Here is a 25069-nt window from a genome sequence, read left to right on the forward strand (position 1 = left end):
ACAAAGTGAGTTTTTACATATACATGTATATATAAATGTACTTAAAATTGGCAAACAATGGATCATTTTGATTAATTACAACTCCAATGTGTGATCCAGAAATTTTTCCCCTTTGAGGGAAAATTTTGTTTTCCAGAGGGGCCCCTGCCAATTTTCCAGGGGGCGGGGTAAGGGGTGGGTGAGGATCCAGATCCGATTCGCGCACGACCTCCTCACGCCAAAATGTACTACTAGTATATTATTAGGAAAAGTATCGTTCAATGATAGTTAACGATAAAGGTGAGAAAAAAGGCTAGCTACCTATAGCAAACGAATTGCCTGAGTTTTATGTTAAAAACTATAGGAAAAACACCCCCCCCCCCCTCCAAAAAGGATTAAGTTGTCAAAATAAACAAAGTTTGCTCAATTGAATTTCAGTTGCTAACAGTTTAACTGAATTTGAGAACACAAATTTTAACACTGGGCATATGTTCATGTATATGTATTATTAACATTTCAATGTGCATGCTCATTTAATCAATCATTTGAATTCGAAACCTTTATAATATTGAATGGTTAGTAAACCCAAAACTACATGTACTATTTCATATATCATACATGTAATTAAGTCACAAGTTTAATCGATGTCGAGGCATTAAACCATTTACATAACGATCCTCTCTCTCTCTCTCTCTCTCTCTCTCTCTCTCTCTCTCTCTCTCTCTCTCTCTCTCTCTCTCTCTCTGCTTTACATAATTCTTTCGCTTTATCTCACATACGTATGCATGTAGAAACTCATCTTATACACCGTACAACTGAGTGGGTGCCTTTCATCCATCGTTAAGTGCTAGTTATCTTTGATGAAGATATAATCAATTTAATTAAACTTAATTGAAAAAAAACGCTTGAAATTATTACATATTCTTGCACCTTGAAACGAAACTTTTTTCGAGACGAGTAACACAGTTTTCTTAGAAATGGAATGCGAGGTTCTGGTATGCAACCGTCAATTAGATTTTCATCTATTTAATTATTATGCAAGAAGTAATACACATAGGACATGCACGCCTTTCTTTTAAACTTCATCCAAGAAAATTTAATACCTAATTTTATTGTTATTATCTTAAATAAAAAGAAAGACGTGTACCAAATAAGCCACTTAAAAATGGGTGTCCTGTCTTAAGAAATGTCAAATTGATATTGTTTATTTTCACGGAAATCCACACTTCCGAAATTATTTACATGATGAAGACATCTAGAATCTTTAATTCTGAGTTTATTTTACAGATATTTCATTCGAACACAGAGAGTAAATAGTTTTATTTCGCAAAAACAATTTATGTTTGTAGTATGCAAAAAGGTATACAGTCAAACTCGGTTATACTGAAGTCATATAGGGACCAGTAGATCTGATTCGCGATGTCCGAAATTACGAATTCGTAACAGCAAGTGTAACGAATTTGATACAGAATACTGCCGTGAGCCACACGAATGTTCGCTATATCCGTGGTTTCGCATTCAATATCTTTGTTCGTAATAAATGTTTTGCATGTACTTTGTTAATTGTTAAGACTAATTGTTGTAAAACTACCAGAAGCCTAGTAAATCTTTACTTGGGTTATTTATCATAATTTGTCCTTTGTATATGTTCGACATAATGTAACAAGTATCATTGCAGAGAACCTTTCAAATGAATGTGTTTTACTGTTATAATCATTCAAGTTTATGCGTATTTTACTTGATTCTTGATTTAAAAAAAAAACATGAAATTTTTGCTTATAAATAATTTTGGGCATACTTAGTAAGTATATGTACACCCGGCCCCCGTTTATTTACTTTTTTAAGTCGGCCACACCCTCTACCCCCGCACACCCACCCACCCACTCCTCTACCTTGATAGAGGATATGCTACCTAAACTAATTCAACAGCGAATGTCTTCGATATTAATGTTGCTAATATAAGATTAAATGATAAAGCATTTGTCGAGGAAATTAAACGTAAACAGCAGCTAGGACCCTCTGCATACAGGAGGCCTCTCTCTCTCACAGGCGATCAGCTGTTTTGCATTGATTTTGATTGACCGCGCGATTTCGTTTTTCCGTTGAACAGCTGTACCACTGTGAACAAATACGGCATCCACTAAACACCGAAACAACTGCTTGAGCGAACTTGACATCATTTTGCTGATCATTCATTTACATTCTTTGTGAATTCTGAAGAGCTGTTGGTTTTTGTTTTTTTTTAAACCATGAAACTTGGAGTTTTCTTTATCTTAGTTTGGATATGGAGTTTATTTTCTTTGCTGAAGGCAAATGGTAAGTTGATTTTGGTCTTTTATTTTTTTTTAATAGATTGTGCATATATATGGTACTACGAGGGTCAATCAAAAAATACGAAGACTTTTGTCATAGCTATGTTACTTAACGTCATATCATTACTAAATTTGGTAGACATAATTTGGCAACAGTTTCAAATAATTTCCAAGGAAAAAAGTTGATAGATTACTTTATTTCTAAGAATTATTTAGAATCTAATCCTGCAAAAATGAGGTCACGGCGCACGGTCAAAATTTGTGTAATGTCAACAATAATCCATATAATGTTGAGAGTAATATCTCTATAAATTGGGCTTAAAAACAAATGATATTGAAACCTTAAATTAAGTTTTGTCTTGGTATTCTAAGTTCCAAACAATGACAGGATAGATTGTTTTGTCGAGCAGATACTATTAACTAAAGACAGATAGTCCTCTTTAAAATTGACGAAAAACATCGACGTCGCCGGACGTCACGGCGCAACGAGAGGTACAAACAAAATGGATTTGACCCAGGAAAAAGCCGACACAAGCTGTGAAAATGCTCAATGGTGCAAAAAATAAGTCAACAATTAATTGCAAGTTTGTGTTTAACTGTAATAAATTTTGTTGGGGTGGTGATAATTGTATTTTGAATATAAAACAGTCCGAAAGAGAGTAGAATATCTGTAAATATTTGGTCATAAAAAATAAGTTACGTCAACCGACGTCTAGGGTTATCCTTGCTGTAAACTAAGAGATACACGGTTAGAAAATAAAAACTTTGAAGAACTAACTTATGATTCTCGAACAGATGTGTGCAAGTAAGATGTTAAGTGTTTCAGTGCCATTTTAATTTGTAAGGAGAAAGGCACAAGAGACTAAGCGTGATAAAAAGATGGGGTATATCTATAAACTGTGCGTGTTTAATCTTGACGTCGTGTTTTGAACGGTACCGTGCGCCGTGGTGACAAAACATGTTGTTTTTTAAAAGGGGTAACAAAAATACCGTTTCATCAAATGGACTAAAACTTCGCATACCAATAACATAAGTGTTGGTGCACAGATTAATCTCTTATGTATGACTCTCATTAAAAATATATGATAGACAGCCACATTGTCTTCGTATTTTTTGATTGACCCTCGTAGAGAGTGTTTTTTCATACTGCAATGAAAAATGATAAGTATTGATAATTTCAAAAAATCAAAATAATGAATATTTCGATTCTGAATTCATTTTTTTATCGAGCAAAAATGCATTATAACTGATAATAGCTGAAATGAAATAAACTTGTAGTTATGTTGCAAAGTTAAATATCTGTATATTCATTTAAATCGACACTTGACAAAAATTTTTAAAAAGATACGTATGCAAGAATTCGTGTCTGAGAGCTTTAAATCATAAATCTTTCAGTGTTAATTACTGCATTTAATTATACATTGTTCCTGACAACATTTTACCGTAGGAAAAAAATCAAAACCGATAGAAATTCAACTCTGCTTTGGTTATTATGAAAGTTGATCTATAATGTCGAAATATCGCCTTTAAAGACGCCAAAAAGTCGTACATCAAATATCAATATATTTTATATAGTTATCTTTTTTAGTGCATGTACATTTATCTTAACATAAAAGTACATACACAAAACCTATAGTGACACGTTCACAATGCATTGTTTGTAACCGTATTACAGAAAATAAAATTGATAATCCTTTATTTTGATGATGAAAACCATTAGAACAGTAGACTGAATATAGCGATTTTAAAGTTTGAACAAGATGGAAAAAAAGAAAGTAAGTTCGTGTAAAGACCCCTGTTTTCGGCCGTGACTGAGTCTTGTGAAATTGCGATGCTTCAAGAAGAGGATGAAACTAATGTATCCGGTTTCTTTTGATTCGGTGTCAGTCGAACGACCATTAAAGTCAACTGTTCCAGAGATTTAAAAGCTTTTGCTGTTGGAATAGCACTTAAAACTGCAACATCGGATTGTTTTATAAGTTTTGTTTTTAGCCAGATAAGTCAACTTCCTATGCACACTAGGTCTTCGTTTAACGATTTCTGAATGTTCTAACATACTTGTACATAAATCTCGCCTTAAACGCCTGTAATTTACTAATGGTAAACAATCGCCTTTCTTCTTTTATCTCTTGTTTGTTCACTTCTTTCGTTATTGTTAGCTCTCTTAAATTCCTTTCGGTTTTAATACGTGCGTCTGTCCATCTTTTTGTCTGTTCGTCTGTCCCTTTGTTTGTCTGTCCGGTTGTCCGTCCGTTTGTTTGTCCGTCCGTTTGTTTGTCCGTCCGTTTGTTCTTTTGTCTGTCTGTTTGTTTGTTTGTTCAAATAAAAATACCTTGTAGGCAAAATACGACAATACAGTTTATAGATGAATGAGGTAGATTATAAATATTTTGTTCACACATTGATTACATTTAGAAATATTAAGAACATTCTTTACTTCCAAAATAGTTTTATACTAGCACGCCCCGTCTGCGATATTTTTAAGTTTTTATTATTTGTCAGGGCGTGGGGATTTTATTGTTAAAGGGTCATGGTCACGATTTTGGTCAAAAATTATTTTTCCTTTTCTAATGTTTACAATCTCTCAGTAAGGCATTTTTAATAAGCAATCAAAATATGAGCGTCATTTTTTGAGTTATAAGCGAGTTACAGAGCTTACAATTCTTTGCTATTTAAGCAAAGCTTTTGTTTTGTTATTTGTTATTTCAAACTTTACAGCAAGATAATTTAATTTAGAAATATATAGAAATCAATCGACACAATTATTTGAAATTTCCAATAAGGTTAAACATTTCCTGATCCACTTGACAGTGGCTCAGACAATATCATTTTACAATAAAAAGTTTTGCTATTCACAAGAGTTTCATATTTGATATGAGTTTGATCTTTATCGCCTAATAAAAACTTCATAATTATGTGCAACAGCTTATTTAATCATGCCGGTGTTTGTATCACGTTCATTCATGAATTGAATTCAAACGTTATAAAATTTCGTATTATACGGTATAAATTAACGACTTTAATTATTCATTAAAACTACTTCACTTTAGTCGCAATCAGCTTTGACGAAGATTTTCACGAATTTACCAACTAGAGCACGTGCGTGAAGCCTAACTTTCTCCGACCTAGGGAACACATAAATTCGAAAAATTTACTCCTAGTTTGCCGACCATTGAAGTCAAGTTGACACTATTTCCTGAGAGGGTGACAGATTTGTAAGGCGATTGCAAACCTCCTCGAAGCGAATTGAAATAAATGTGGCATTAAATTCCCGTAACTTCATCATTATTGCGTAATTTTGGAGATTTTTTTTAAAACAGGATGACAGGATTTCTGCTTGAATCTCTCGAGTTGCATTCACGCAATATCTCGGCATGTCATTTCCAACGACAATAAAAAATAAACAACCAAGGAAAAGATTGAATCTAAAACGAATTATTTTACTTTAATTCAATTGAAATGTATACAAAGAATTCCCTTCAGAATTTTAGGCCTGTTATAGTTTCCTGCCTTGTATTAATATGTGGTTGTATAAACCACATTGTAAAATTCATTTCCTAACTTTATTTCCGGTTAATTCGCTTATAAAAATAATGTATACACTGACACAAAAATTTGCGCCTAAAAAGCTAAGATATAAAACTGATATAATTAGAAAAGCCTGCTTTTTTAGAATAATATCTAGTCGTTAAAACCACATGACTACCAATGAATTAATCATAGATAATTTCTATACTGAGCTTCTCAACGTGTTCGAAGTGTAAATGACGACTGGGAAATACCCAAGGGAAAGATCAACAATTTACGCTATATTAATCGGGACATCATCTTTTTTATTTCTCTAAAGTTACACTTTAACTGTGTTACATTTTCTCATTATGTATAAGGTCAATGAACACTTGTTATGAATGCGTGCCTTTGCGTATTTAATGGCGCAGGTCGAAGCACCGATTCTCGGTATACTGTGTTTTTTTATCCCATGTAAAATGCAGATCTGACTACTCGGGATGGTTTGGTTTGATTTGATAGGATAAAATGTCCCTAAATTAAATGGTTATTGAATTCACTCCATCGCTGCACGGTCATCAATGATTCATCATAAAGAGTATCATTGCAGCTTGCTATTATGACGTCACTGACAGGCGATCACAAGGTCTTAGTGAGGAAACACAGGACCACAGAAGCGCCGCTAAGTGCATGCTACTTTTATTACATGTATAATATTTTTGTGACTAAAAATTTGGATATTGTTTCAATCAATCTTCAATTACGTTGTGTTTTGTTGTTTTGTGTCTACCATGTTGTAAATTTTGAATTTACTGGATGGGTGTAAATTTTGAATTAACTGGTTGAGTGTATATTTTGAATTTACTGGGTGATGTTACATTAAAAGTTTAAACTTCATCAAGTTATAGATAAGTTTAACTTGATAAAGTCTAAACTTTTAATAAATACAAAATTTACAACTTGTCATGTTGTAAATTTTTGTATAATTGACGCCCACGCAGTTAAATCAAAATTAACAACATGACGTTTTAATGCCCGAATTCTATAATAGGACATTCAATGCTAAAGAATGAATGAAGGTTTGAGAAATTGTAATAATTCTTGATTTTCACCTTGTCAATCTTCGTGGGATGCCGCCAGATTTGTCAACAATTTCGTTTAGCAGTAATTTATCCGATGATTTTTTTTTAATGAATGAAAATTCAGCTTTACAAATCGTTAAGATGATATATCATTTGTGATAAGTTCCTACAAAATCCACGAAAACTAATCAAACACTCAAAATCTCGCGTTGTTTCGGTAGAACTCGCGAGATCATGCAATATCATGCATATGCTTCCTGTAACTCTCCTCGTTTTTTGTTTTTTTTTTGTTTTTTTTTCATGTTTTTTTTTTATTATTAAATATAGCCCATAAAATACTAGTACCTACCTGTTTAACTGACAAAAACATTTTTTTCTCAATTACATAGAATAACCGCAACATGGAATGTAAAATCAAATAAAAATCAGTTTCAAAAGTATATATTCATTCTCTGTATGTGGCGAAGACAGTTTGCTTTGGAGCATCGTTAGCAATTTGATTAACCATCTATTTTGATACAAACTGTTAGAATGTCTCGACAATCGGTCAATTGAGGAATCAATCTCACGCTGAGAGTCTGACCTACAATGTAGCAGGCAGCTATTCGGAGTGACCACGAGGAAATTCTATTGTGTTTTTTCTTAGATTTCTTATACTTTTCGCTAGCTGCGTGTGGAAGCGCTTTACATTAATGATTGCATGAATAAACTCATCTGACATTACTAAAAAATGACGGATGTAGTATTCTATAATAATAAAAAAAAAAAAAACCTGATGTAAGCACAAAGCGCAAGGGAGTTAATGCGGAATGCAACCATTATAAAACTTCATCGCATTCGATAAAAGTTGTGCTCAAAGATATCGCAGATCTAGAATTTTTTTAAAATCAAGCCCATGGGAAATTTATACACTGTACTTCTTAAATAGCTGAAATAGACACGTAGTTCTTCAAGGTAAATGCATGTATGCCTGCATAACTATTGCAGAGTCACATATACATGTACATGTAATTATTAACGGTAAAAATCGCAAACCATTGTAAATATTTTTTTTAATTTTTGTTTTACATTTTTCGATATTTTTTAACTGTTTAAAATTCTGATGGAAGTCATTTCGTTTATGGACCTCTTATCATCATGTTCAATGTTAAGGTACGCAACACTGATTTATAGGACTATGGTTTCAGTTGAGAATTTCACATTTTGTGACCATTAATAATTGAAATTATTAAAATATTACGCATATGAACACTAAATATTTTAAGCATGAATAAATCGTATAATCATACTGTATGTATGCAGTTATTCCGAGGTGATCTTTTTTCCCCTTAATAACGACCTTTTTCAAAACACAGATACGTGTACAATGTACTCGTGTAATACAGTACATTAAGTATTTTGTACAACCTCTAAGTAAAGTTAAAAATGTGTTAAAGATTAACACAGAATTATGACTGCTTATGTGAATATATATTGCGCGAATCTATCTATCTGGGGGTGGGGGGGGGGCTTGGAAAATTGAAATTTCTTAAATTTACAAAGTAAATTATCAAAAATATGCCTAGGATATCGCCTCCGGAAAATTTAAATAACCCTCGGATCCCCCGCCCAAGGGAAAAAATTACTAGATCCACACATGATAATCATTATGGATTTTTGCATGATCCATTGTACCACTTCCAAAGTATTTAATTACTTCATAGACGGTTAGGCCTAAGTAAAACGTTCATAGATATGCCTAGGACATCGCCTCCGGCAAATTTAAATAACCCTCGGATTCCCCGCCCGAGTGAAAAAATAACTGGATCCGCACATGATTATGGATTTTTTCATGATCTATTGTACCACTTCCGAAGTATTTAATTACTTCATAGAGTCGGTTAGGCCCAAGTAAAACGTACAATTAATTATCAATATTGCAACAGCCGTGAATCGTATGGGCTCAATAAAACACCCATTGATTGACAAATTGGCAAGTTGTCGCGTGCATTCTTGGGACAAATCGACAGATTATACAGATCAAATGAAATAATATCAAAGTACAGCCTTGGGTAGTCATCACAGCGATGGAGAGAGAGAGAGAGAGAGAGAGAGAGAGAGAGAGAGAGAGAGAGAGAGAGAGAGAGAGAGACGAACAGACGGAGAGGGGCAGGGAGATTGTGGGCATGTATTTAAGTGTGTTAGGTTAAATGTTATGTGTGTCAAAAATGATTTAAATACATGTTTGACGTGTGTGTGTTTATAATGTTTTATATATACATGCATAAATTAATTTCAGAAAGCATGAAGTTAAATTTAATCTGCATGATCAGTGGCGTTGAGTTAGCATTTTGATACCTTTATACTGAACCTCGAATTTTTATCATACAGTATTTTTATGCTGTTGATACATGTATACATAACACTTAGATAAAAACGCATTAAATACCCCAAGAATGAATTGTATGAAAATTTGAACCTTATTTTTAAAAAAATGGAAATAAATATCATACCCAAATAGTAACAATAATTCAATGTAAAAAACGCATGACGTGATTTTTCTATTTCGTGATAAAGTTTGGAGAAACGATTGTGGTTGATGACTATATTAATCGATTGGGCTGCAATACATCCTGGAAATGAATGCCTCGCAGAGGAATCCATTGTTATATAATGGACGATGATGGGGGGTTTAAAAAATAAAACCGTAATACTTAATTACATGAGTTACACATCAGATAAAAATCAGCCATCTCTATTTAGCTAAGATGGGTGGGCTTTGGGATCTCTCAGCTATTGTGTTACGCAATATTCATGTTAAGAGCCTGAAGATTTTGGAATTTACAGAGATAGAGAGAAAAAAAAATTATGTTGGATCAGTTATTAATAATTATATTGCTTCACAAAAACAAATTGGAATCCCTGTTGCGTCCATGTGTTTTCCATCTTCGCAAAGTTCAATGTATATTTCTGGTGCACAGGCGGACGAATTTTGTACGGGGCTTCAAGTAAATTAGAATGTACGTTATTTCAATATTGTAATATAAACCATCTCGTGCCAACTCTTGTCGTTTTGTTTTAAAAAAAAAAAAGATATTCATGAGAAAGAAGAAAAAATTGTCTCAAGCAACAGTGTTACATACAGTATATATGAATATAGGGAAATCTCCGATAAATAGCGAAGGCTTAAAGACGCCATGACGACATCTTAAACAAATCCTAGACAGATTTAAGGTTTTAACGAGTTTACGGATATAGCTAACTGATTTTGAGGTGGACGTAGAGAAGAAAAATAAAGACATTCAAAACTCTTATAACAAAATTCTTTTTAGCTTCAAAAGTGAGCAATACCAATTGACATTATAAGGACGTTTATAACCGAGTTTTACTTTATTTTATTCCTAACCAATTAGCACATGGTTATAACGATAGACTCCCTCTGTTTATATTTTGTGGCAAACGGTACTTATTTTAATCAGAAATCATCTCTCTCTCTCTCTCTCTCTCTCTCTCTCTCTCTCTCTCTCTCTCTCTCTCTCTCTCTCTCTCATTTCAGATAAATGTACCCATAACTCTATTTCTTTATGTTTTTTTTAGCTTGCTAAAACGACAAAATTTTAAGACAAACAGACGAAAAAGACAAAAAAGAGGACACAACCATTCCTCTTTTTGACACCAGTTCTAGTTTTGTTTGCGTTTGTAATCATATTTGTTTTTAATGGGTTGATATTAGGGACGCATTATTCTGTAAATTGTAGTATGCCAAATAATAGGTCAATATATGGATGGTGTCAAAACAACAGGTTTTTTTGGGTGTAGCATCGAGATTACTTTACACATTTTTCTTGCACGAGGTGTTTTTTTCCAAATAGTTTATTAATATAAGACAAATCAAGTCGCAGATTAAAATACATAAGAATCTAATAATCAACTTTAGATGATGTACCTTTTTTTTAAACGAATAATATTATTACTTTGCAAACACAATATACAAATAATTATGTTATGCACACCATCATCTGTGAAATTAATCCAATTGATGTATATGTAAATGTGTTAAATCTACGGGATTGAATTCGCTGCGGGGTTGGAAAATAAACTACAGTTATAATTATACCTGTACCTTAATTACATCTACCTGAGTCATTCCAACTGCTAACATTGTTTTATATATATACCGTATTTCTGCGATTAGATTAGATAAGATTAGATTGAAAATGTATAAGAACATTGAATTTTTACAATATTTTCATGGTGACTCAAATTTCGAATTGCGATAATATGAAAAAAATGTTTTAGTAAATTAAATATAAAGTTCGAAATGTTTGTGTCTCATATGATGTCATTAGAACCATTTTAAAAAGAGCTTAGACTTTTGGGTAGTTGTGTCAAACAGCAATGTGACGTAGGCCTGTCTATTTCAATGCTGGCCACTCAGCCCTGGCTCTTTGAAATCAACAAGATTTGTCTGGATTTTGAGCTAAGACTACGCAATCGGCACATATTTCGCTTGAAACCGCGTCATTTATAACTTGTTTTGACGCAAGAAATAGATAGCTACATGTTCGTCCCACCGAAATTCCAAGGTCTTGTTAAAATGGTTCTATTATCAAGCCCAAGTCCTATTTCTTGTGTTTTTAATTTCAGGTATCCGCCGCGAAGAAACAAACGAACAGCGACTGGTCAAAGATCTTCTGAACGGATACGACAAGAGAGTTCGTCCCGTCATGCCAAGCAACACGTCACTTCCGCTCAACGTGACATTCGGTCTGGCTCTTTCGCAGATTATTGATGTCGTAAGTATAGACCAGCCAAAGAGTCTCACCCCATAACGCATCCAGCTGACGATTCGTCTCTGTTGTTAGCGTTTAATGTGTTAAAATACTTTACACTCGGTAGACGGTGTAAGAAATTATAGGACGAAGACAAACTATAAATCCGGAAACCATTTGAACGAGTCGAGACAATGACACTTTGGGGAATAGGTCTATACATATATATGTATAAAATCATATTGTCTGTTCGTTTATTTCATGTGTCGTGGGGACATAATCATGATGTAGAGATAATGAAAAAATGCTCTCAAGTTAAATAACGATGTTCAAAAACTTATCAATATTTTTAACCAAGAAAAGAAAGGTATTCCTTATTTTGGCGCGAACACAAGAACTATCAAATGATATTGGTTTGATTGCTTTTTTTTCAATTTTAATTTTTTTTTTCAATTTTACTGTCATATTCTTTTTCACTTTTTTAGAAGATGGGCCTGTCCAACATAAAAAAAAATCATTCACTCTCAATCTTTTAGTGAACTTACACGTTTTCTTAAACTGATTTTTAAAAATTCAAAAGATTTTGATGGAAAGTCAACGTTTTATATTTCTCAAAAGCATAACACCAACTTTCAAAAATTACCTTAAAAATAAAAGGAGTAAAAACCCTATTACTCATATCATTTCTTATATCTAGTGGAATCATAAGAATTCACGATTGTTCATTTTTCTTGGCATTCGTGGATAGCATTACTCCACAAATTTACGTCTTCGCCGAATTTTGAAAGAGTTATTTTATTTTACTGAAATAGAAAACCGACGCACCCAAAAAATGAAATCCCCATAAATAAGCTCAAAAAATCTACAAAATTTGCCCCCACGAATTTAAATGATTCCATTGAAATTCATTATCATGACATTCATTTTTCTAAATCCAAATGGGAATATGCCATAGAAACACATGAAAAGCGACCACTATATCGACAATGTTAAGAGCATTGTTATATGTGGTACGGAATTCTTTATATTTAAGTGACATTTAGCACATCAAAAGATTATTGACATTCAAGTTACTTTACTGCAAAGAATATTTCGCCTTGAGCAATCGTTATTGTTTCGTACCTTCGGGATTAAACATGATGAATGTTGCCCTCAATTTCAGACACAGTTTGTAAATATTCAGTAATATTGTGGATCGAGCTCAAAACAGACACAGGCATCAGTAGCAAGGAGAAATGGATGCGGTGTGGCAACGCACTTTGAAAAAATTACGCACTTGAAATTTTTTGTCAAAGTGCGTTAAATTTTTTACCAAATTAACGCACCTTGAAATTTTTTTCAAAGTGCGTTATTTTTCAAAGTGCGTTGTAACAATGCGGTCATAACCGGGTTTTTTTTTCACTGCAATAACCTCCTTTAGAAGAAAAGCTGTGTAAATGGGCATAGATAGCTATTCACATGTTAAAGTAAAAACTATTTGGAATTGAAATTAATTAATCATAATTTTTTAGCTTGAATAATCATACCAAGAATTTTAAGGTAGATCTGAGGGTAATCTGTAGAGTAGACCACCCTTCCTACTTATGGATGAACCATTAACAATGAATTGGGGGGGGGGGGGGGGCACGTAACATAGAAAAAAAATTCACATACCCCCCCCCCCCCCCCCATCTTTTTATTATTTGTAGAAAGTCACGGAAAATGGTTTAACCGATTGCTCCCATTTTTTTTATTCGATAGATCACGTCACCGCGTAGAATGAAAACAGAATTAATTTGAATCATTTGTCAATGATGGTGCCACACTTGTTAATGCATTAGGGGGGAAATGTTGGAGCGATAAATTGCAAAGTTTCGTGTGACTGTCGAAACATTGAGGGAACAGGAGCTTTTACCCTCCCTCTCTTTGAATCAATACTACACGCTTCAAAAAAGTAAAAATGGTCACGCTTTAAGGATTTTATGGTATGTTAAATCATCTGTCTTCAGCCAAAAAATAAATGTTTAACATCTGTATTAAGCTATTGCCAAACAGTAATTCGGAGGGAAATTAGAACATTAATCTGTATTCATTCAAACAAACAATTAATTGCAGGTTAGGAATCCAACTGCTTTTAATATATTTCGAGCTCTTGCTGGTCACCATTGTTATACCGTGCAATATTTAAAATCTAAGATAAAGCGCTTAATAAAAATATAGATTTTTTTAAATTTATAATTAGGGGATTTTCTTTAATTGATAAATAATTTATGTCCAAATAATATGTTTAAAAATAGGGTACAGCTGATTGCTAAATTGTTGACCATCCGGTCTCTCGAAAAAAAAATATATTTATTTTTGAAATGACATATCCCAAGGTACGCGTGCGTCTTTTCAAAGTTTATAAGAGGAATTAATGGTAAATGAACATATGAAAATTATCTTCAATTTAAAAAAAAAGAAAAAAAAAGAAGTATGACAGCTAAACATTTTAGCATTATTAGCATTTCTTTCTGTCTGTGTTGAATTTATGCCAAATACTAAAAATGTATATATAGTTTAAGGCCCGTTGGAGAAGAAAACTGTATAATTTCTGTTATACGAATCTTTTTTCGTGAGTACATTTCACTCTTTCCCCCATTCGGACCACTTTCGTCTTATCTCGTTGTCAAGCCGCTCTACAATTCGTATTTTCATCGAAGTATAAAATTAAATTGATATTTAATGTTAATGATATGACTTTTGTTCACAAATTTAAACGCATCCTCTAACATGTGAATTTTACTTCATCAGCGAAAATTGATGCCCTCCAATATTACTCAAATCACAGAATAAATGAATTGTTATAGCCCTTGCACTCTCTAAATGACCCCAAACCACAAATGCCTCTTGATTTTTTGGGTTTGAAATGCTGAGAATCTACAAAAGCATTTCACTGTAATGCTGAATATTTTCCAGGGTAAAGTCTTGTCTATTTTTGTCCGACTGCACATCCGAAATAGCTGTATAATATTTACAAAGAATTCAATCTGATACATTTAAGGGGGAACTCGCACTGAAATATAGTCCATGAATCTCCTACGCAAAGTCGATATCGTTTTTTCATAGCTCTACTTCTCCCAGACATAACTTGAATTGTGATACAATTATGCGATGCAAAAACTGGTTCACATGAAGTCATCAGTTATATTAATCTGGACCATTTGCATTCTGAAAAGAAGAGTGATGTTAACCTTAAACGTCACTCATTTTTGCGGAACCATAGATCATAGTGCATAACTAAATCATTTTATGAAATATGAAGGATACATCACCGCTTTATTGAAAGAAAACGGGGTCAACGCAATGAGTGCGAAGGCATAATGCCTGTTTAATGGCAAACTATATCTTAATTATAGACAAATGAATTGCCGCCTGACTTTTGTGAAATCAAGAAAAAATGGTAATGGACCAAAATTTGTTTAATAAAATGCTTTATAAGTGTGATACAAGGTTAGTTGGGTTCTTTTTCCTTTGAGTGTTTTTGGTTAAGTATGTGAGTGGGTTATTAATAAAACGTTTTATTAGTGTGCTACTAGGTTGGCTGGATTTTTGTTCATTGGTTGTGTTGTTTGTTAAGTGTGCGCTAGGGCTACATAACTTTTAGAACTTGTGCCTAATCCCATTGAAATTATATTACAGTCCAATGAGTTCAAAATAGTCTATTGTTCTAGGCCTAAAAGTATATTCATTCTGATAAATGCGTCACCTTCACTTTGCAATATAGGCGAGGGCCTGAGTTTAAAGACATTGTAATAAGTTACAAAGGATTGGATCGTTGTGACCATATATAAACTACATTGAAAGAAGAGTTCTGTATATAAATTAATGAAGACACTGTAAACCAACCATTATTCGCAACGACTTTTTTTCGCGATTTACCTTAAATGAACTGGTTCGCAGTGCCTAATTTTCGCGACAAGGATTATCCTCATGCACCTGGGTTTTTTTTAATTACAACTTTATGGCAAATACAGGTTCGTGCCGACAATTATAGCAAAAAAATTTTTATCACGCGAATCAAAGTTGGTTTACAGTTTTCAAGATTAAATTTTAGATATTTGGATTAATTTTGTTCTTTATCTAAAATTAGTTTATGGTTGTAAGCTTGTACCTAGGATTCTAACTTTAAGGTAGATTTGATGGGTAATGTGTTCACTATTCAGCATCCTTATGTCTAGTTCATTGCTGAACGATTGTAATAAATAGTTCAGTCAATCCTGGGTTCGCAAATATGATCGTATTCGATAGGAATATCGCCTAGATCTCGTTGGTGCATAATTATTATGCATTTCATAGAAATATCAACCCGAATTTTGTCGATATTAATTATGAAATAAATACATGTATGTAAGCAGGAAGTAATTACTAAGCAAAACATAAACGGCTTTGGAATGCAATTGTACATAAAAATAAAATGCTTAGTGATTCCTAATGCAACTGTTTTCCCCGATGGTAATTGCAATCTGTCTCTGATAAATACGTGTATCCGCTGATTAATTGCATACTAAATTGCTTTGCCTAGTCTTTTATCATGAAAAAAAATCTTACCGTTTTGTATATCAATTACAGAATGAATTACTTGCAAATTGATATTTATAAACTTACATACAGTGAATTTATATTGAATTATATCATAAGAGATACAAGCTTTCTGCATTTAATCCCCTAGAATTGATGTACAAATAGGGAAATCTTCAGGGAGATTTGGTTTATAAATGTTTCTATATATATTGCTAGCAAGGTTATTAAGACATGCAACAATTATGTAATAGATCTATTATGATGGACAGCATAAAAAACTTAAACTGTCCAGACAACTAATCAAGATATTAATACAACTGACTCTTGTGTACGAAAAAGGGAGACTGTATTTCTACACTTTCATATTTTTTGGATTTTATTTCAGAATTTTTCTACATTAACTTAGATTAAGAACTTTTTTTCCAATTATTGTTTTCTTATTACAGTATTAAGGTCCCGTTCTGCGGGCGCCATTTAGTGATCAGTTTGTCTGTCCGTCTGTTCGTCCTTCCGAGATATATATCTAGGGGATATATATATATATATATATATATATATATATATATATATATATATATATATATATATATATATATATATATATATATATATATATATATATATATATATATCACACTACACGCCCTTTACACAAAGGCGCCTAGCTGTAGATAAAGTATGAGCCATATTTGGCCATGGGGAGAAATGCCCCGCGGACAAGTGATCTTTTCTAGTCCGTATCATTTTTAGACTTAATTGATCAGGTATGCATGTTTAATATTAAAGTTTAATCTGAATGTAATATTAAAAAATTAATTTTTCTCCTCGAATCTATACCCGGACGAATTAAAGAGTTTAACAGGGTAAAATCACAAGCATTTATCGTGAATGGGGGAGGAGGGGGTCTCAAATATACAGTACTTTATAGATACAATAACCCTATAGCTGTTCTCTGATAATGTAAATGCTTGTAATTAGGTATGTGACATCAATTTCTTTTTTTAAGGATGAGAAAAATCAGATCCTGACAACAAACTGCTGGTTGAATCAGGTGAGTGACACTTTAAGGTACATTAACCATCTCTCAAGAGAAATACACGTGTAACTCTCACTAGAAAATTGGCATCATAAAATATACTATAAACTGTATTCTGCTGTAGAGTAAATATTAAATAAAAATAAATCGACTTTTGTCAATTTTTACTAAAACAAGGTTTGCTGAAATTGCGTATGTAAATTTCAATCAAACTGAAGATTTGTTTTAAAAATTAATACAAACTACTACAGCAATTTCTAATATCTATGTAAGCAACGACTTTATTTCGCGATCTATGAAAGCGTTCCGCGCTTTGAGCATTGCTAGAAATCAAAGTACTGAAAGTACTACTATACAGAATTGATGGTGTTGCGTTACGCGTGTACCAGCAAACGAATATTTCAAAAACAGCATTCAAAAATTCAGATTGTTGATCTTTTTTTTAGAACTTAAAACTTATTTTTACGAAAAAACAAATCAAAACTACAAAAAAAATTAATTTCTCATATAAAATTTGCAGTGTACGTGTCATTTTAAATCCGTATTTTACTTATAACAAGTTAAGATACTTGGTATATCTATATGCCTTAAATTATTTAACCTTGCAGATGTGGACTGATTATGGTTTGAGATGGGATCCGAAGGAATATGGAGATATCAAAGTAGTTAGGCTCCCTTATGACCAGATCTGGAGACCTGACATATTTCTATATAATAAGTAACTGTTTTTTTCATTATCGTTATTTTTTTTAAATAATTATAAATGACTCTTTCATATTTATTCCGAGGTCTTTTAATCATTTGAGACTAAAATGATGGGGAATTTTTTTTTTGCAGTGCTGACGTGTCAACCTACTTTTCGTCCATAAGTTCCAACGTCATCGTGACGTCACAAGGCAACGTCACCTGGCTGTCCATGGTGATTTTTAAGAGTTCTTGCTCCATTAACGTACGCTATTTCCCGTTTGACGAGCAGAACTGTTCGATGACATTCGCCTCTTGGACGTATGACGGCTTCCACATTAATCTGATTCTCAACACCCTCGAAGGAGACATTTCAAACTACATTCCTAACAGTGAATGGCACTTACACAAACTCTACGTAGACCGGAAGGTGGTTTATTACTCCTGCTGCGCAGAACCGTATCCGGATATTACGTTTTACATCCACATTTTACGGCGACCTTTGTTCTACGTCTTTAACATGGTAATGCCGTGTATTATGATCACGTTGGTGGCCCTCCTGGGATTCTACATACCATCGGATTCTGGTAATGAGGCTTATACTTATTCTTTACGATTTTATTTATCTACCTGTTATTTTGTGTAATGGTGTGTGTATTATAGGCTTAATACTGCCACGTTCCTACTAGAACTAGCTAGTGGGTTAACCCTTTAGCTCAGTCGGTAGAGCGTTTGTTTTTAAACTGAACGGTCCTGGGTTCAATTGATAATTTGGCAGCTTTATCAAAGTTATACACATTATCCTAAAAACTTCTCTGTTTGATCCAAATATGATAAGGTTTCAAGAGACAGTTTCTAACAGCTCTTTATATGATTTCAATCTTGGATTATCGATTAATTAGATATTAACGGAGTTAAGAACCATAAACCCGCTAAAAACAGAGAATATAAAATATCCTGATATACACATAAACAATGTTGTATTATGTTTATGGAAAACCGTTAAAGTCTGCTTTAGAGAGATCGGTGATAAAATAAAGTAAGAAGAGGGAATAACAAAGGAGATCGTAATTCGATTATAATGGCGTACATCGAATCTTAAGGCTATACTTAGATTTAGAAAGGGGGTATTAACTGAACTTAATGCACTGATGGTCGCTAAGGTAATTATTGAATTAATGATCGTGTAAATACGGTTAGAGTTGTAGGGATTGACATGAAGAGATGATAATAAACATCTTTTGTGGCCATCAGAACTAATTTTGTCCAAACACGAGATATTGTATGGTATCCTTAAGGTCGAAAAACGTTTTGATAAGGAATCCCTTGGAAAAAAGAAAATCTATGAGAGCTAGACTATTTTGGTCTTGTTTTTATGTTTTAATGTTATTTAAAAGACCAGCGAAGCTTCTGGCGATAAACATTGGTGTAAATCTCGACTTGGGAGGGAAGAAAAGATTTGGCGAGTCGAGATTATTATTTGCGATGTGTGCATGCAGTACGCTGTTAAGAAGACTGCATGAGACTTTGGCACGGAAAGTCCTTCTCTGTACCCCTAATACAGCAAAAGTATTTAATAGAGCTTTCATACATATTTCAGTGACTTTCGTTCTGCTCTTTTAGCTTATTCAATAAGTTCAGATCAACCATTGCAAAAGTTGGCTTCATAGCTTTTAAGAGAAACAGTTATGCATAGCTCTAAACTATCAAACAGTATAATTATCTGAATTGCAGTTCTTTTGAAAGGTCTTTAAATGCACATAACTATATAGCAACTTTTGGATATAAAAGAGATTAATCCCCAAACCAATAGAGTTGCGGAAAAAACTGTTTACCAGAATATAATACTTTTGTGTATTCAAATGAAAATTTACGTATTTTTCCAGAGAGACAAAAATCGAAGAGTTGATGGATTTTCTAGACTATGGTTGTTCTAATGTTTCTCGCACGGTGGAATGAGAATTTCGAATTTCCGTAACATTTGGTTGAAATGACGTCAGGCTATCAAATAACCGAACAGATTTCAGTTTGTCATAATTATAATGCGATGCAGCAGATTATTTCTTCCATGCGTACATAGGTCTGCAGTTTCTCTCCTTCCGATGCTCGGGATTGTCTTACCAATTATACCATTAACTACACCAACCGCTTTGTTACCAAAAATTAATAGACCGTTATTAGATCAGGAGCCTCTATATCGTGCCGCGGGGCCTCCACTTCCGCCAGTGAAAGGTATTCACTAACGCGCATCGCCGATGTAGATAAGTCTGATGAAAACCAATCTGACGGCACGGAACAACATAGGATGATACTGAAGGAAACGCATTAGAGAATCTCGTGTTTTGCAATTTTTGCAATCACTGCAGTCGGCAAAACTACTTGATAGTGTAGCATGATGCATTAAAGAGGTCCTTGAAATGGTTTGAGCTAAAAATAAAAATCAAATTTGTATTTTTTCCTTTGTTATTGTGAAAAATGATTAAAATTGTCATTTTTAATGCTTCATCAAAATTGGAAAGTAAAAGGTACATAGTTCAAAATTCCTTGTTTTGTAAACATAGCTCGAGTCTTGTTATTGATTACATGTGTTGTATTGATATGAGTTTCAATGGAGTGGTCCTTTCTTTTATTGATAATTTTATAAAAACATTGTATCAGTTATCTGGATTGCCACGAGTCATTTTGGCAAAGAAATATAAATTACTTAACTTTACATTATTTGTAAACAACATTAATATAAGAATCGAGCTTTGATGACGTAACAATGAATTCTTACCTCTGTATCTCGCCTGTAAATTGACTCCTTATATTTATATTTTGGCCAGTCATTCAGAATGCACAAGTAAATCATTTTATAAATAAAAAATTTGATCAAACCGTGTATAGGTCCTTTTAAGTTTTTCAATCGGAGTTGAAAACTTGATAAAAAAAAAACATTTGTTTTACAACACTACGCGTATATCATGATCACGTACTAGTAGTTTATTTGTTTAGGGACCATTTGATTCTAATCGATGTTAACGGTCTTTTTTTTTCTGTATTTCAGGAGAGAAGGTGACGATGGGTATCACCACCCTCCTCTCCATGACGGTGTTTATGATGCTGGTGGCCGAGAACATGCCCCCCACCTCCGATGTCCTTCCTCTCATAGGTAATTACCACCAGTAATATTCTGTCGGTGGCCTTATAAATATGTACACGTAACAGTACGTGGTTATTTACGCGTGGGTGAAATTTAACTTATGGTTACACGTTAAGCTTAAAACTGCGTGAAATACCCTGTGCGTATGGGAAAAGTTCAAAACTTTAGTGCAGTAAGTCACACTTCTGCGTATTTGGTATACCCAAGCGTATTGTTTGACTATAGTTCTAAAACGCTACTGACTTAACAATAGCGACAATAACCACTTTTCTAGTAATAACGAGGCTTATTTTTCGTTTTGAGATTCATTTTCCCTAAATTGTTGTATGTACATGTATATGTCCTGACCTTCAAAGTCGTGTCGATGGACAGTTATAAACTTCAGTCAACATGAAAATACATGTACATGTATATAATTACATACCCAAACCAATGCTCGAAGAATTAATTCTGCATCAGGCAAGGGAAGTGTTCGAGAATTGACTCGACTTACCTGTACTTACCTGTGTGTTTGTAGGTATATACTACGGCCTGACCATCATCATCGTGTCCCTAGCCACAGGTATGACCGTCTTCACTCTCAACATCCACCACAAGGGCCAAAGGGGCCACCCCGTCTCGCCCATCATCCGGAAAATTTTCTTTGGCGTGTTCGCTAGAGTCATGTGCGTCAAAATGGACGGAGATTACAATAGAAACTCTTCTAAAGTAATGGTAAATTTCTCAAACTCTTATTTTGTTTTTCTGTGAAGTTAAAATATGTGAACCAACTTTTGTTCGCGTGTGAAAACAAATTCGCCAAAAACTTTACAGTCTTGAAAATATTTCTCGCTGTGAGAGTTCTATACCTATTTCTTTATCAATTAAAGAATTTGTAATTGCGAAAATTTGTCGGTGCGGAAGCAGTCAATCAGTATTTAATCGCGAAATGAAACCAGCGCGAATATATGTTGGTTCACAGTAATTTGGTATGATACAAACAAAATTTATACGCTTGCACTTGTGTTATGATGCTATAGTAATCTGTCAATTTATGAAGATTTGTGAATTTTACAGTACACCCCAGACTTTGCCAGCAACGTCACCAATAACTACACCTCGGTATCGAAAGGATCCGAAGTAGAAAGGACAAAGCTATTGGAGGTCAAGTATTTCTTTATCAATAACTAAATAGGTAGTTCAAAATTCATGAACCGTCACCAAACTACCCGCGACCATGGAAGGGTTGCAGTTTTGCTAAAAAAAAAATCAAAATGAATGTCATATATTTTGAGTGTTGGGTATGTTCATATGAGTAAATGCAATTAATATTCAGCCCCCCCCCCCCCTTCCATCAAAAAAAAAAAAAAACAATATATGAAAAACTCTAAATATTGTCTAAATAGAATAAGCATTAATTTACTAGTCTAAGATGAATCATTTATTAATATTGGATTATTTGAAGCTTGTATTATTCACATTCTTAACTTTTGAGAAATACGTTCTAAACAGTGTTTTCTTTTTAATAGGACGGCGTTAGGTCTTGTTGCTGCAACCTTGACAGACAAGCCATGAACCACGCGTATGAAATGAAGCCGGAAAACAATGTCCGCAAAAACCATCTTCCGGAACAACATCAGAACAACCAGCCAATTTTCGCCGCCCCAAACAACGAGACAACCAGCACACTGGAACACAACTTCACCAAGGTTCTCTCCAAGGTCTGCCACACGATCGAAAACAACGAGTCTCGCCAACGAGAACAGGACGTGCGAGAATCCGTGAGATTTGAGTGGCAGCAGTTGGCGCTTGTCGTAGACCGGATGTTGTTGACAGTTTTTGTGCTCATAACCTTGATCATGACCTCCGCCATCTTAATGCAAGGGCCACTTTCGCAAAGCGATAACCCCTGAAGCCATCAGACTGCGGTAGATTTGAAGGGGTTTGTGTGTCCTGCTGGTGTTGGAACACTTTCAGAAGATTTGGTTTTCTCCTGATGGCTGCCGTCGTAAGATGTCCTCATTAAACACAGCTACATTGAGGAGCTGAATGGATTGTTATAGAGTTGTGTGTACATACCCAGAACATAGCAACATTGTTCAGCTGACTTGAAATGCATACAACAAAGACTGGAGGTTACTGTATGTGGAAGAAAGATGTACACATTTTGGAAGAGTGAGACATTTGATATACACATTCGTATCACATGCTTCTTGGAGATTTGAAAAGGATAAAATATTCTTGTACATTCGTGCAAAAATTGAATTTTGGAGAGGGAAAAATTAAATTTAGGTATTCATCTTGGAGATTGAAATATATAAATATATAAGAGAAACTTGTTCATTTTGAAGACGTGACATACTTTACACTTGTCTTGGAGATTGGAAACGTATGAAATTAACTTGTATATTTGTGAAAAAAAACAGAATTTATTTATGTGTGTGAATTGTTAATGCATATGTAGATCAAAACAGAAAATAGATAGATAACATGTACCTTTTAAATCACTGTAAGATCTTACTGTTTTTTATGGATATCATTACTTTATTTTCATTACTTATTAAATTTTATTAATTTAATTAATTTTATTTATATTTGTCAAGATAACAATATAAAGATAAACCTATGATTGAGAAAAGAAAATAACTACAAGCAAGAAAGAAAGAAAAACACAAAAAACCAAGAATTGTTCTCACGAAATGAAGCCTTTAGAAACTCTCTCTCTCTCTCTCTCTCTCTCTCTCTCTCTCTCTCTCTCTCTCTCTCTCTCTGCTGAATAGATCTATGATTGATACCAAAGGATTGTAATTGCATGAATTGATATAGATTGTAAAGAAAGATATGGAAATATGTATCCTATATGACGGAGCTGAATGCTAAGGTTTATTTGTTCACAAATACATTACGTTAATTGATAAAGCAGGTGGAAACATTAATTTGTGAAATTACTTTTTCCTTGTTACATTTGTATATCGAGTGTATGATAAATCTACTTGAGTTTACATAATTTTTTTTATGTTGAACTGTTATGGCTGATGTTTGTGTTGATCGATAATTTTATCTTTTTAATTATCTGTTTTGGATTTTTTTAGTTAGGATTGATATTGATATAACGTTACTTGCCACCCTGGCCAAAAATCTGAATTATTCCTAGCTGTATAGCTATTATTGTATTTACTGCTGGCAGACTTTTACATTTCATACTCGTAAAATAAGGTAATAAAAAAGATTTGCACAAAAGTAAAGTAATGTTAGAGTTGCGCAATTTACTAAAAATACAATTGGGGCTAAACAATAACTTTATTTTGACTTATGGAATCAGCAATAGTCAAAATATCATATAATTATCTAAATTAAGACTAATTATTTTGCAGAAATTTCGAGAAGCGTTGTTCTCTTGAGAAATCGAACCTTCTACAAATGTAAATGTATCAATATTTTAGTGAATCATACGTCGCCCATAAGATGCTGGCATTCTACCATTTTGTTCAACTCATTCGATTTTATTTTGTCCGTTGTCACGGCATCTTTATCCTTTGTAAATTAATAAGGTTCAATAGCATGCTACAGCTGCGGTAATTTCAATTAAGATATGTACTCTTATGTTTATATAATGAATAGGATGCAATCAGATATTCATTAAACGTCTGTATTAAGATCTCTTTTATTCATCGACAGATGGAAATGCAATAGGGCAAATAAATGCATGTAATTAATCGGAACAAAACTCGGCAAAAATATGTACCTTCATCAAACAAACTGCGATTGCCAAGAAATAATCTGGAAATCGTCTGCATATTGTGTTAAAAATATCTATAAATGTTCAAACATTTTGACTTATCCAATGCGACTTTGCGCTGTGTTTGTGTAACATTTTATGAAGGATTCATGGGTTGTCAACAAATTACAAATGAGGTTTACCTTAAATCTCTATTGAGGCAAGAAAAAAAATCTAAACATATCGGCTTCAACATTTGAATATTCTTCTATATCTTCACAGTGCAGAGCTCTTCTTTTTCAGGAGAATATTTTAGTCTAAAAGTGACTTATAACAT

At 33.5% G+C, this 25069-nt stretch overlaps 1 protein-coding gene across 2 annotated transcripts; it reads left to right on the top strand.

Annotated features, from left to right (window-relative positions):
* The first annotated feature begins 1993 nt into the window (after positions 1 to 1993).
* Positions 1994 to 23660, top strand: LOC128162392 (neuronal acetylcholine receptor subunit alpha-10-like). Of its 2 annotated transcripts, none has more exons than XM_052825572.1 (9): positions 1994 to 2295; positions 11507 to 11655; positions 17180 to 17224; positions 17818 to 17927; positions 18047 to 18480; positions 20940 to 21044; positions 21553 to 21743; positions 22092 to 22178; positions 22544 to 23660. In XM_052825572.1, the coding sequence occupies exons 1-9, from the start codon at positions 2229 to 2231 to the stop codon at positions 22925 to 22927; spliced, it is 1572 nt and encodes a 523-aa protein (XP_052681532.1). In that variant the 5' UTR covers positions 1994 to 2228; the 3' UTR covers positions 22928 to 23660. The 2 variants fall into 2 exon arrangements, with proteins under 2 accessions (XP_052681532.1, XP_052681531.1); XM_052825571.1 differs by having other exon boundaries at positions 21553 to 21749; positions 22544 to 23658.
* The last annotated feature ends 1409 nt before the right edge of the window (positions 23661 to 25069 follow it).

Source organism: Crassostrea angulata, chromosome 9 (genome assembly GCF_025612915.1).
Source record: "Crassostrea angulata isolate pt1a10 chromosome 9, ASM2561291v2, whole genome shotgun sequence".
NCBI classification, from domain to species: Eukaryota; Metazoa; Mollusca; class Bivalvia; order Ostreida; family Ostreidae; genus Magallana; species Magallana angulata.

Excerpts from the sequence above, each read along its gene's own strand:
- LOC128162392 (XM_052825571.1), top strand. The coding sequence starts at position 2,229 with ATGAAACTTGGAGTTTTCTTTATCTTAGTTTGGATATGGAGTTTATTT. Across the intron at positions 11,656-17,179 it reads TTTCGCAGATTATTGATGTC|GATGAGAAAAATCAGATCCT; the intron begins GTAAGTATAGAC and ends TCTTTTTTTAAG. Across the intron at positions 21,045-21,552 it reads CGATGTCCTTCCTCTCATAG|GTATATACTACGGCCTGACC; the intron begins GTAATTACCACC and ends GTGTGTTTGTAG.